Source organism: Ornithorhynchus anatinus, chromosome 3 (assembly GCF_004115215.2).
Source record: "Ornithorhynchus anatinus isolate Pmale09 chromosome 3, mOrnAna1.pri.v4, whole genome shotgun sequence".
Classification (NCBI taxonomy): Eukaryota; Metazoa; Chordata; class Mammalia; order Monotremata; family Ornithorhynchidae; genus Ornithorhynchus; species Ornithorhynchus anatinus.
Genome location: NC_041730.1, coordinates 16,198,578 through 16,211,968, shown reverse-complemented (window position 1 = coordinate 16,211,968; position 13,391 = coordinate 16,198,578). Strand labels below are relative to the sequence as shown.

Below are 13,391 nucleotides of genomic sequence, written 5' to 3'. Positions count from 1 at the left end.
TCCCACGCAGTCTCGATCCATTTTACAGATGAGGGAACTGAGGTACAGAAGTGACTTGCCCAAGGTCACACAGCAAAGTGGCAGAGCCAGGATTATAATAATGGTATTTGTTAAGCGCTTACGATATGGCAACACTGTTCTAAGCGCTGGGGGAGATACAGGGTACTCCATCTGTCGCACTGGGGGCTCACAGTCTTCACCCCCATTTTACAGATGAGGGAACTGAGGCAGAGAAGTGACTTGCCCAAAGTCACACAGCAGACAAGTGGCAGAGGCAGGATTAGAACCCACAACCTCTGACTCGCAAGCCAGGACTCTTTCCACTAAGCCACGCTGCTGCTTCTGTTGGCTCTCATTACCCCACAGTCCCCATTCCCGCTCTTGGAGCCGAGAGGACCCTCCCCCACCTAACCCTTTACACTTGCAGCTCGGGAACCCTCCACACCCCTCACCCCTGCTGCCCCTTCCCCTTCCTCCGCGACTCCACTTTTCCCCTCGCCTCTTCCCAAAGGGACGGAGGAGCCGGTAAAATCTACAGGAGATCAGCACGTGGGGGAAGTTCGCTGCAAACTGACGCGAGCAAGGGGAGGGGTGGACTCTGGAGGGTGCAAAGAGAGGGGTGGTTGAGGTTTAGCTCTACCTAGCACTCGGTCGCGGGCACATCCCCAAGCCCCTGTGGGAAAGCGAACGACACCCAGACATCGGCCGGTGCCGGGGCCGGGGGCCCGGGGGAGAAAGTTCGCAGCTCCCACCAAGGAGGGCACGACGCAGACCGCTTTTGTGTTCAGTTTCCTTTAATGACCGCTCCCTCCCCGGGGGAGGAAGGGGGCGGGCGGTTAGGCGGCGGCGAGGGTGCTCACTTGAAGATCTTGCCCTGACAGAAGGCTTTGCCCACGTGCTGGAACGCCCCCTCCCAGGAGAAGTACTCGCGGACCAGGACCCGAGTCTCCTCGCTGCCGGGATCCAGTTTCCGCCACGTGTAGGATTCGTAGTCCACCTGCCAGTCCGGGCTCAGCTGGGGTAGGGGGGAAGGGGGAAAAGAAACCATCACGTCGCCGGCCGCCGGCCGGCACCTTCCGGGCCCGCCCAACCCCGAGCCCACGGTCGTCCGCAAACCCCGACCGTGCCCAACTCTCTCGCCTTCGCTTCGGCCTTTGGCGGCCGCTCACGAGACCGGAAGCAGGTTCTTCCCTCGCGTCCTTCCCCCGTCCCTCAGGGAGGGGCCAAACTCCATTCCCTCTCCCCAGCCCCCCGGGAGCCAGGATCCCTCCTTACCGGGAAGGCCAGTTCCTGGCCCCGGAAGACCCAAACTCCAGAAATGGAGCTGTTATTGGAGGTCCCAAAGAGGATGACGCTGGCGAAAGCGTTCTTCCGTAGCTTATCCAGTCGCTGGAACATTCCTGAAGAGCAACGGAGGGAACCGTCGGTCGCCGCGATAGTCCCCGAACCCCACTTCTCCCCCCAGCCCCCGGGCCGCCTCCCCACCACCCCTCACCGGTGATGAGGTTGCAGCTCATGAAAGTCTGGCAGAGTTCTTCCGGGAAGCGGTACTCTGCGTACCACAGGGAATAGCCATCGCGGTCCAAGTGCTCCCAGAAGTACGGCAAGGCCACGGTCAAGGTGTCCTCGTTGGAGTACTTCCGCTTAAACTCATCTAGTACGAAGGTACTGGGGTTAGGGGGAGACACCGAAGAGCACGAGGTCAGTGGGAGGAAAGGAGAAGGGGGAGGTCAATACCCCGCCCGATGATGACGGGCGGGGCTCGGTGGCAAGAGGTCACGGGTTCTAATCCCACCTCCGCCGCTTTTCCGCCGGGTGACTTTGGGCGAGTCGCTTCACTTCTCCGGGCCTCAGTTCCCTCAACTGTCAAATGGGGATGACGACTGTGAGCCCTAAGGGGGACGACCGGACCTTGTATTCCCCCCCAGCGCCTAGAACTGTGCTTGGCACATACTAAGCGCTTAACAAATACTAGCATTATGATGATGATGATTCTGGGGGGATGCTGGGTCCTTCCTTCGTCGCCCTGGGAAGACCAGGTGGAGGAGAGGAGCCGGGCGCAGCTGGCCGGGGCCGGGCGGGCGGAGGATCGGAGGGAAGGGGCATTCATTCATTCAACAGTATTTATCGAGCGCTTACTATGTGCAGAGCACTGTACTAAGCGCTTGGAATGGACAAATCGGCAAGGGTGGGCCGAGGGCTCTGCTGCCCTCTGGTGATCATCCAACCCTTGGCCGCGTTTCTCCTCCTGGCCGGGGCCTGGGCCTCGCCCTCCCTTTCGCCCCTGGGGGGGGGGGGGGGGGGGGCCTGGCCTGCCCCTTCCCCACCCCCACTTTCCATTAGTCACATTCCGTCCCTGACTCACCCCTCCTAAACCCACGTTCAAGTTACATACGCTCTAACGGCCACACGGGAATGGAAATTCTACTTTCAAAAGCCAGCCGCTCCTCTCCCCGCTCCCGACTCCCCTCCTAAACCCTCGTTTAAGTTATATACGCTCTAACGGCCACACGGGAATGGAAATGCAACTTTCAAAAGCCGGCCGCTCCTCTCCCCGATGGAGTAATGGAACGGTTCGCTCCTCCCCGCTCCATTACTGCCCTCCCGGAGTCTTTTCTCCTACTCCACCGCTTCCCGGGATGAAGGAGGGGCCCTTCCTCCGGTGGTATTTAAAATTTAAAGAACGTCTTCGGCCCGGCCGGACTCCCATTTTCAAGAGGAGCTCTCGGCAGGAGAGAAGAGAGGGGCTATTTCAAGCCGCTGTCTGCGGGGAACCTTGCCCGGCCAGGTGAAGTGTCGTTTTCCCCAACACCCCAGCTCTGCGGAGGCTCCCCGGCACCCCAGGTGTTATTTTTAAGTCGGCCAAGCTCCTGAGGCAGCTACCGCTTTTCAGGAATATCCTAGATGACATTTGGTCTTAAAGTGCTACGTCTTCCCCCTCGCGCTAATGCAGACGTGAAGTTTACAGCTCACCCTGAAGCCTGTCCCTAAAATTAAGAGGACATTTCCATCAAAATGGAAATTAAGTTTAGGGCTCACCCTGAAGCCCGTCCCTAAAATTAAGAGGACATTTCCATCAAAATGGAAAATAAGTTTAGGGCTCACCCTGAAGCCTGTCCCTAAAATTAAGAGGACATTTCCATCAAAATGGAAAATAATAACTGTTCGGCGCTTACTTCGTTTCCAGCGCTGTTCTGGAGGTTGGAAAAGATGCAAGACAATACGGTCGGATACAGTCCCTGTCCCACACGGGGCTGGCTCACAGGGAGGGATAACGGAGACTGAAACCCCATTCGGCACATGAGTGGACTGAGGTCCAGGGAAGTGAAGTGACTTGCCCAAGGTCACACAGCAGGCCCGAGGCGGAGCTGGGATTAGAACCCAGGTCCTCTGACTCCCAGACCCGTGCTCTTTCCGCTAGGCCACACTGCTAGAGAGAGACAGGAGATGGAGGCAGGGAAAGGAGGAGGCAGGTTGGGAGAAAGGCCTGTCCAGAACCTTGATTCTTTTGCCCTCTTAAGCAGCGTGGCTCAGTGCAAAGAGCCCAGGCTTGGGTGTCAGAGGTCATGGGTTCTAATCCTGGCTCTGCCACCTGTCAACTGTGTGACTTTGGGCAAGTCCCTTCACTTCTCTGGGCCTCAGTTACCTCATCTGTAAAATCAGGATTAAGACTGTGAGCCCCAGGTGGGACAACTTACCTTCTATCTACCCCAGTGCTTAGAACAGTGCTTGGCACACAGTAAGTGCTTAGAAAATACATTATTATTATTAATAGTCTGATCAGCCTCACGCTTGGCATATACTGTTGAAGAAATACCACCGTCCTCTCTGAACCTTTGGCTACGGCCAATAGAACTGAAACGTGACCGTGCGCGTCTGGGTCAGTGCTCTGCACATAGAAGTTCTCGATAAAGACCACTGAAGACGATGGTGGGTCGTGTTCATTCAATCTTATTTATTGAGCGCTTTACACTGTGCAGAGCACTGTACTAAGCGCTTGGGAGAGCACGATATAACAAGAAACATCATGTCTGCGGGCATCACTTAGCAGCACTGAAACCAGCCACCCACTGGCCTAGTGGAACGAGCACGGGCCTGGGAGTAAGAGGACTTGGGTTCTAATCCTGGCTCTGCCGCCTGCCCGAAGCGGGACCTTAACGCAAGTCGCCTGGGGGCTCGCTTTTCAGATCTGTAAAATGGGGATTCATTCCTGTTCTCCCTTCTCCTTAGACTATGAGTCCCCTGTGAGCCAGGGATTGGGTCCAAACCCATTATTCTGCCTCTACCACGCTTGATAGACTCCCTGGCATATAAGTAAGCGCTTAGCAAGTACCACAGCTACTACAGTCACGCGGGTCCAAGTGAGCGCTCGTTGTGGGCTAGGTCCCTGCTCTCTGGCTCCAGCAGGACTCTAATCGAGGGTTCCATACTCATGGCAGCTGTTTTCAGGCCTTTAATCCCAGGGTGGCCGAATCAACCCATGCCCTTTGAAGATGTATTCACCGACACCCGGTGACAAGAAAATTTAACAAAAAATCAAGACAAAAACCTACTGATCCTTTTGGGTCCGGTGATTCTGTTCTGGCCAGACCGGTGGCAGTAGAGTGTACTGGGCGCTGATGTATTTCCTTCATTTGCTCGTATTTATTGAGCACTAACTGTGTGCAGAGCACTGTACTGAGCGCTTGATAGAACAATGGTGTCTGTTAAGCGCTTACTATGTGCCAGGCAGCGTATTAAGCGTCGGGATGGATACAAGCGAATGAGGTTGGACAGAGTCCCTGTCTCACATGGGGCTCCCAGTCTTCATTCCCATTTTCCAGACGAGGTAACCGAGGCACAGAGAAGTGAGGTGATTTGCCCAAGGTCACAGAGATGTCGAGCCAGGATTAGAACTGAGGTCCTTCTGCCTTCCGGGTCCAGGCTCTATCCACTAGGCCATGCTGCTTCCCCAGCTCGTGGCGGGCTGTAGTTGGGGGGGGGGAGGGGGGGACCCCGGCCCCTCTGACTCTGCGGCCCCTCAGACGGTCTCCACCAAGCACCCTTGGTAGTCCCAGGAGCCCCTCTCACCTCTTGGGTAGATGAGCAAAGGGATCTTTGGCCTTGGGCTCGGAAGCCAGAGCCTGCTCACACTCATCCAGCTCTTCCTCGGGGGCTGGAGCCGCCTTCTTCTCCTCCTTCTTTTCTGCCTGAGCTTTCTGCTTCTCCTCCCGCTGACCCTTCTCCTTCTTGGGAGCCTCCTTCTTGGGCTGGCTCTCGGCAAACTTCTTAGCTGAAAGTAGAGAAAAATGGAGTTGACCCTCACCTCCGTTGGGTGTCTCAACGGAGTCGGGAGCTGGGAATCGACCGGCCGGGCCCATCGAGGAGAGGCAGCCTGACCCGTCCCCGGGGACCGACCGCCCGCGGCCCCAAGCCGCTTACCGTCAAACTGGGCCATCTTCTCGCAGAGTTTCACATCCCCCAAGACGGCCCGGAACTGGGGCTGGTGGATGCAGGTGAGGAACCAGCGGTTGGTATTGGGGAAGGCCTGGCGAAATGAGGGCTCCAGAACCTGTTTGCACATCCCGGGGAGGAGGGAGAAGTGATTATGGCTGGGAAGAATAAGGACCAGGAGTGCTCTGAGGAACTCCCTACGACTTCCGTCCCGCGACCTCCCTCTCCAACCGGTCCCGAGCCCCCACCCCTCCATTTCCTCCCTCGATGCCCCGGAAGCGGCGAGGGGTGCGGCCTCTGGTGTCTGGCTGCTCGGCTGGGGGATGCTGGGGCAGGCGGGAGAACCCTGCTTATGCCGCCAGTCTCCCGGCTCTGGGGTGGTCGAAGACGTAGGTGGTGATCCCTTCGTATCACCCTCCCCTTGCAACCCCATCCCTCCAAGCCTCTCGGAATACCAGCTTCCATCCTGCGTGGCCTAGTGGCACAAGCACGGGCCTGGGAGTCAGAAGAGCTGGGTTCTGTCTGCTGGGTGACCTCGGGCAAGTCGCCTCGCTTCCCTGGGCCCGAGTTACCGCATCGGTAAAATGGGGATGAAGCCTGTGAGACCCATGAGGGACAGGGACCGTGTCCAACCTGATTAGCCTGTATCCACCCCAGTGCTTAGCACATAGAAAAGTGCTTAACAAATACCGTCACCATTATTATCATGCTTGTGCCCTGGGAAGCACAAAAATCGAGACTGACTGACCCAGGGGGCCTCTAGGGTTTCATATCACTCCTCCTCCTCCCCTCCTCCCCCTTGCCCTTTAGGGCCTGGCTTAGGATGGCATGGGACAGTGGTGGCGGGGGAGGAGGACTTTCAAGCATGCACCGTGACTTCCACAGACAGCTGAGGCAGCTCAAGACAATCTCTGGGACTCCCTCTCCGCCCCATCCCCCCCACCCAAATGACTCAGACCAGACTCAGATCCGGGCTCAGACTAGGCAAAGCAGGTCCGGGACTGGGGCCGAACTGGAGTGAGCCGGACTGGGAAAAATCCCACTCCGGCCAGAGTCCTGCCGACGTCCTTAGAGCGGGTACTTCGAAGCAGGGCATCGCGGTGCCCGGCAAGATCAGCTACTTCAGAGCGGGGCGTTACGGTAGCCGGCGGGGCCGGGATTTGGGACGCTGGAGAGCCCAGGATTGGTGGTGGCAAGTTAAGAGGGACCCTCCAACCAAGAAGGAGCGGTTGTCTCGTCGCCCGCCCTGCGATGGGAATTTTCACCGTGTGAGGCAGGGAGTGGCGGGGAACACGTAAGGGAGAGTACTTGAGGTGAGCCCTTGCGGCTGTGGGAATGCACTTCTAAGAAAAAACTAATGTTGAAATCCCCCATCCAAGGCACGGAGACTCTTCAGAGCTTCAACCCTGAAAGGAGCGAAAGAGCTCGAGTTCTCCGGCTGCCACCGGACTGCAGGTCCGGCTTCAGGAAGCAGAGGGGCTCAGTGGCAAGAGCCAGGGCTTGGGAGTCAGAGGTTGCGGGTTCTAATCCCGGCTCCGCCACCTGTCAGCTGTGTGACTTTGGGCGAGTCACTTCGTTCCTCTGTGCCTCAGTTAACTCATCTGTAAAACGGGGGTTAAGGCTGTGAGCCCCACATGGGACAACCTGATGACCTTGTATCTACCCCAGTGCTTAGAACAGTGCTTGGCAAATAATAAGCGCTTAATACCATCAATATTATTATCCAATCCTCCCCTCGGTTTGGGGATCCAGCGCTGGCTATCTCCCCCCCACCCCGCCCATCCGACGCCTGAAGATCACAGCGCTCCGCCTGACTGACAGGTAACCTGGCCATCTGGCCTGGTTCCTTTGGTTCTCCCCCACCCTCCCAACTCTTTGGCGGGCCAGGACCCCACCCCCAACGCCTCTCCTACCCCCCAATGAAGGCACGATCCCTCTCCCTGTCCCTCCCCTTAAATTCACCTGCTTGTAGAGCCACAGCAGCGTGCAGGCGACCGTGATATCCGCCAGCGTCACCCGCTCCCCGACCAGGAAGGTCCGCGTCTTCAGGTGGGCATCCAGCAGGCCCAGGACCCGCTTCACCTCCTCCTTGGCGTTCTCCGTAGCCTGGGGGACGAAGCCTGAGGTCAGGTGAGGAGCCCGGCCTTTCTCCACCCAACACCTTTCAGTCAGGTTCTCGCCTCCCACCACACGCCTCGGCAGCCTCATCCACGACTGGCCACATCTCTTTTGAGAAGCAACGTGGCCTGGTGAAAAGGGCCCCAGGCTGGCCGTCGGAGCTCCTGGGTCCTAATCCCCAGCTCTGCCACCGGTTTGTGTCTTCTCCCCTCTCCCGCCTCACGTTTCTTGCTTGGGCGAGTCGCTTCGCTTCTCAGTGCCTCATCTGTAAAACGGGGGTTCACTATCTGTTCTCCCTCCTCCTTAGGCTGATGCGGGACGGGGACTGTCTCGCCGACCTATCTTCAAACTATGCCAGGGCTTAGGACAGCGCATGGCAGACAGTAAACGCTCGACAGAGATCAGAACCATCATTAAATCGCGTGGTCAGGCCTGGCATGGGGCTTGCGTTTCCACCGGCAGCAGCCGCAGGGAGGTCTGGACCACCCATCCACCAAGACAAACCCTTCCGCACCTCCTCGGGTCCCAAAACAACAGAAATGCCGCCCGTTAACCAGACGCGGAGGGACCTCTGAAGGGCGAATACCTCCTCCTCTCCTCAAACCCTACCACGCGTCCTCTTGGATCTTCCCCGGGAGAAGGGGGGCCCCCAGGGGTCTGCCCTTGCTCCTCCCGTCTCACCTGCTTGTTGTGGTGCATGATGCCCAGGGTCGGGAACACCCAGGTGCTGGCTGGAGGGACGATGTCGCTATCGGCAAAGCTCACCCACTGTACCACCTGGGCGGCCGCCTCCGGAGTGCTGCCCCGCAGCTCCTCGTTGCTCACTGGAAGGGAGAATCCGGGCGTCGACCTCCTGCGGGGAGGCCCCATCCAGCCCAAGAACACCGTCCTCTCCCTCTGCGCCATCCACCCTCTTGGATCTGTGTCCTTGGGGCCTCTGATATTCACCCCACCCTCAGCCCCACGGCATTTATGCACAGATCCATAAATGAGTTATTTATATTAATGTCGGTCGTCCCCCTTTGGACTGCAAGCTTGTTGTGGGCAAGAAAAGTGTCTCCCGACTCTTGTATTATACTCTCCCATGTGCTTAATACAGTGCTCTGCACACAGTAAACGCTCAATAAATGCCACTGTGTTCGGGATGGGGAGGGGAAGAGAATCATACGTGGACGGTGAGGGAGATGGATCCCTTTAGTTGGGAGAACACCCTTCTCTTTGCCTCCAGGTCCTCCCCTGACCATCCCTCAGACCTCAGTGCCCCACTCCCAGGCCGGCTCAGCCTCCCATTACCATAGTGGGCGATGGCATTGCTCTCAAACACACAGAACCCATCGTCACCCTCAAATGCTGGGACCTGTGGACAGAAGAGACAGCCGGTGAGGTCCGAGTCCTCCCCGGGAGTGTGAGCCCATCCATCATCTCCTTCCCTCACCCTCCCCGCGGGAACCGTCACTCCCAGCTAGTCCTGGAAGCCAAAGGGCACAATGAACGGATCATCAGGCCAGAAGCTGCAATTCCTTTACAGGTTTCCTAGGAGGACCTCTGGAGAAGCAACGTGGCCTAATGGCTAGAGCGAGGGCCTGGGAGTCGGAAGGACCTGGATTCTACGCCCGACTCTGCCACTTGTCTGATGTGTGACCTTGGGCAAGTCATTCCACTTCTGTGCCTCAGTTACTTCATCTGTAAAAGGACTGCGAGCCCTATGTGGGACAGGGACTGCGTCCAACATGATTAAATTTTACCTACCCCGGCGCTTAGCACATTGCCGGGCACACAGTAAGCGTGTAACCAATACCATTAAAAAGAAAAAGGGAAGAGGGCTCCTCAAGGATAGGAACAATACAGATGTCCCCAGACCCCCTCCCGCCTCACCTTGCCAGCAGGAAATTTGCGCAGGAATTCTGGGGTGCGGTTGGTCTGGCCGAAGTGGAACTGGGGGGGTGTGGAGAGCACACGGATCTGGGCTCCGCTGTATTGGGCGGCGATGAGGGCCTTGAAGGCGCGCCAGTTTTCGGGATACGTATACAGGGTCTGGAGAAAGCAAGGGAAGGATGGTGAAGAAGGGTGAGGAATGTCTCGGTCCCAACATCCGCCTCCCCTGGTGCTGCCTGAACTCACAACTGTCATCCCCTAGAGAAGTAGCGTGGCTCAGTGCAAAGAGCCCGGGGCTTGGGAATCGGAGGTCACGGGTTCAAATCCCGGCTCTGCCACTTGTCAGCTGTGTGACTGTGGGCGAGTCACTTGACTTCTCTGTGCCTCAGTTACTTCATCTATAAAATGGGGATTAAGACTGTGAGTCTCAGGTGGGACAACCTGATTACCCTGTATACCCCAGCGCTTAGAACAGTGCTCTGCACATAGTAAGCGCTTAACAAATACCAACATTATTATTATCCCTGCCCAGATGCAGACACCCACCCGGAGCACTTGAAGAAGCACTTCTCTGCCACTCGCCTGTACGGTGGGAACGGAGTTCGGGCTCCCTCCAAGAATCTCTTCCAAGAATCCTACTTCTTACCCCCACAACACGGCCAACTTTCTTAGCCATCCACGCTTTCAAAATCGATCATCGCTCTCGGTTGCCAAGAAGGAAATTAGTGGCAAGCGGATCTGGGTTCTAATCCCGGCTCCATCACTGGCCCGCTGCGTGACCTTGGGCGAATCACTCAACTCCCCTTTGCCTCACCCGCCAAATGGGGATGAAATCCCTGTCCTCCCTCCTCTTTGGACTATGAGCCACGTGTGGGACAGCGATCGGGTTCGAGCCGGTTAACGTTTACCGACCCGAGCGCTCAAAATAGTGCTTGGCACATAGTAGGTGCTTAATTTAGGGCATAAAAAAGCCTCCTTTGGCCCCAAACTGCCGCCCGACTTCAACTCCTCTTAGGGCTGGTCTTGCAGTCCGTTGGGCTGCTCTTTTAAGCTTCCAGGTTGTCCCTGCCTGCTCCCAGGCCTCCCCCTGATCTGATCACAACTCTCCCCTGCTGTCCATTTTGGGACCATCCCCATCCCCATCCAAAGCTTGCAGGACGCAGCCCGCTCCCCGCCTCCCCTCCGCTCCCCCTCGCCCCGCTCCCCGTCGATAATGCCCGCACCGGCCCCGGCCGGCTCCCCGGTCCCTCCTGGGCTCCCCCGGACACCGGTCCCCGGCCCCCGGGCGGAGGATGGCGACGGATGCGGCGGTCCGAGGCCCCGGACCCGCTGAACTCACCCCGGCCGCCATGGTGATTCCGCAGAGAAAGGGGGGGGAAAGCTCAGCGCTGCCGTAAAGTAAGTTGGAAAGGGGGTGGGGGAGGGGAGGGAGGGAAAAAGCTGCGGCCGGAAAGCGAGGACGGGACAGATGGAAAATCGCGCGACAGTAAGCGGACGCGGCTTAAAATAGAAAGGGGAGCCGGGGCGCTCGCGCCTGCGCAGTCCGTTCCGTGAAGAACGGGGTGGGGGAGAGAGGAGTTGAGACGCTCACGCCTGCGCAGTCTATTCCGTGAAGAACGGGGGGGGGGGGTTGGGGCGCTCGCGCCTGCGCAGTCCGTTCCGTGAAGAACGGGGTGGGGGGGGCAGAGTTGGGACGCTCGCGCCTGCGCAGTCCATTCCGTGAAGAACGGTGGGGGAAGTTGGGGCGCTCGCGCCTGCGCAGTCCGTTCCGTGAAGAACGGGGTGGGAGGGGGGAGAGGAGTTGGGGTGCTCGCGCCTGCGCAATCCGTTCAGTGAAGTACGGGGGGGGAGGGGGAGGTTGGGACGCTCGCGCCTGCGCAGTCCGTTCCGTAAAGAACGGTGGGAGGGGGGAGTGGTTGGGCCGCTCGCGCCTGCGTAATATGTTCCGTGAAGACCGGGGAGGGAAAGGGTCCCTGTCAATCATTCATTCAGTCGTATTTCTTGAGCGCTTACTGTGTGCAGGGCACTGGACTAAGCGCTTGGAAAGTACAATTCAGCATCAGATAGAGACAATCCCTACCCAACGACGGGCTTGCAGTCTAGAAGGGGGGAGACGGACAACAAAACCGAACAAGTGGACAGGCATCACTACCAACAAAATAAATAGAACCATGGATAAATGCACACGTATTTATGGAGCACTTACTGTGGGCCTAACACTGCACTAAGCGCTTGGGAGAGTACACTACAACAATTAACAGTCACGTTTGCCGCCCACAACGAGGTTATAGTCTAAAGAGGGAGACAGACGTTAATAGAAATCAATAAATAACAGATAGGGACTTACGTGCTGTGGGGCTGGGAGGGATTATTATTAATAATAATAATAATAATAATAACGGTGGTGATATTTGTTAAGCACATCCTATATGCCAAGCACTGTTTTAAGAGCTGGAGGAGATACAGCAGGTTGTCCCACGTGGGGCTCACCGTCTTAATCTTGGGTTGTGGGTTCATTCAACAGTATTTATTGAGCACTTACTGCGTGCAGAGCACTGTACTAAGCGCTTGGAATGTTCAAATTGGCAGCAGATAGAGACAGTCCCTGCCCACTGACAGGCTTACAGTTTAATCAGGGGAGACAGACATAAACAATAGCAATAAATAGAATCAAGGGGATGGACTTCTCATTAAAACAATAGCAATAAATTCTAATTCTGGTTCTAATTCAGGTTCCGCCACCTATGTGACTTTGGGCAAGTCACTTCACTTCTCTGGGCTTCAGTTCCCTCATCTGGAAAATGGGGATGAAGACTGTGAGCCCCATATGGGACAATCTGATTCGCTTCTATCTACTCCAGTGCTTAGCACATAGTGAGCGCTTAACACATAACAAAGGTTACCGAATTGTACATTCCAGGTGCTCGGCACATAATAAGCGCTCAATAAATACGATCGAATGAATGAATGTGCTCCAGAAAGATACCGGCAGCGTGAGCAACAGCCACGGGCCCTGCGGGAAAATTAAAAGTGGCCACCCTCTCGCACTTGCTGGGCGGGAGTCACACTGGGCCAGATCACTCAATCGACTGCATTTCTCCAGCACTTAAGGAAGCAGTGTGGTCTAGTGGAGAGAGCCTGGGAGTCAGAAGGATCTGGGTTCTAATCCCACCCCCATCATTTGTCTGCTGTGACCTTGGGGAAGTCACTTCACCTCTCCGGGCCTCAGTTACCTCATCGGTAAAATGGGGATGAAGACCGTGAGCCCCATGCAGGACAAGCACTGTGTCCACTCTGATTAGCTTGTATCTACCCCAGTGCTTAATACAGCACCTGTATACGGAATACCATAAAATAAAACTGTGTAAAGCGCTTGGGTAAGTCACTTCACTTCTCTGTGCTTCAGTTCCCTCTTCTGTAAAAAACAGAGTGAGTGGAAAGGTCACAGGTTTGGGAGTCAGAGGACATGGGTTCCAATCCCAGCTTCACCACTTACCCGCTGTGACCTTGGGCAAGCCACTTAACTTCTCTGTGCCTCAGTTACCTCATATGTAAAATGGGGATTAAGACTGCGAGCCCCATGTGGGACAACCTGATTACCTTGTATCCCCCCAGCGCTTAGAACAGTGCTTGGCAACATAGTAAGGATTAAATGCCATTATTATAACAAACACCATAATTATTGTTATCATTATTATTATTAAAGTGGGAGTTAAGACTGCGAGACTGGGGTGGAACAGGGACCGTGTCCAGCCCGATTACCTTTTATCTCCCCGAGCCCTTAGAACAGTGCCTGGCACATTAGTAAGCACTTTCAAATGCCATAATTATTATTATTATTATTACAAATAGGAAGGATGAATGCTAATAGCATCGTGATTAAATGGATGCAGGAGTCCCTGGAACCCTTTGCCTGACTGGCCCTGAAGGTGGGGCAGAGTGCCTCGACGACACTCTGTGCCTGG

General features: G+C 56.3%; 1 protein-coding gene across 2 annotated transcripts; it reads right to left on the bottom strand.

Annotated features, from left to right (window-relative positions):
* Positions 1–776: 776 nt before the first annotated feature.
* Positions 777–10,860, bottom strand: EEF1G (eukaryotic translation elongation factor 1 gamma). 2 transcript variants are annotated; one of them, XM_001505849.6, is made up of 10 exons: positions 10,766–10,860; positions 9,427–9,585; positions 8,845–8,908; positions 8,233–8,375; positions 7,396–7,539; positions 5,422–5,551; positions 5,071–5,272; positions 1,496–1,668; positions 1,276–1,400; positions 777–1,015 (listed from the first exon to the last, which is right to left on the bottom strand). In XM_001505849.6, the coding sequence occupies exons 1-10, from the start codon at positions 10,775–10,777 to the stop codon at positions 857–859; spliced, it is 1,311 nt and encodes a 436-aa protein (XP_001505899.2). In that variant the 5' UTR covers positions 10,778–10,860; the 3' UTR covers positions 777–856. The 2 variants fall into 2 exon arrangements, with proteins under 2 accessions (XP_001505899.2, XP_039767323.1); XM_039911389.1 differs by lacking the exon at positions 10,766–10,860 and adding an exon at positions 9,673–9,711.
* Positions 10,861–13,391: the final 2,531 nt, after the last annotated feature.

What these genes read in the sequence shown, in the direction of transcription:
- EEF1G (XM_001505849.6), bottom strand. An exon ending in GCAAATTTCCTGCTGGCAAG is followed by an intron (nt 8,909 to 9,426) that starts GTGAGGCGGGAG and finishes TTCTGTCCACAG; the next exon opens with GTCCCAGCATTTGAGGGTGA. An exon ending in TTTGCTCATCTACCCAAGAG is followed by an intron (nt 1,669 to 5,070) that starts GTGAGAGGGGCT and finishes CCCTAACCCCAG; the next exon opens with TACCTTCGTACTAGATGAGT.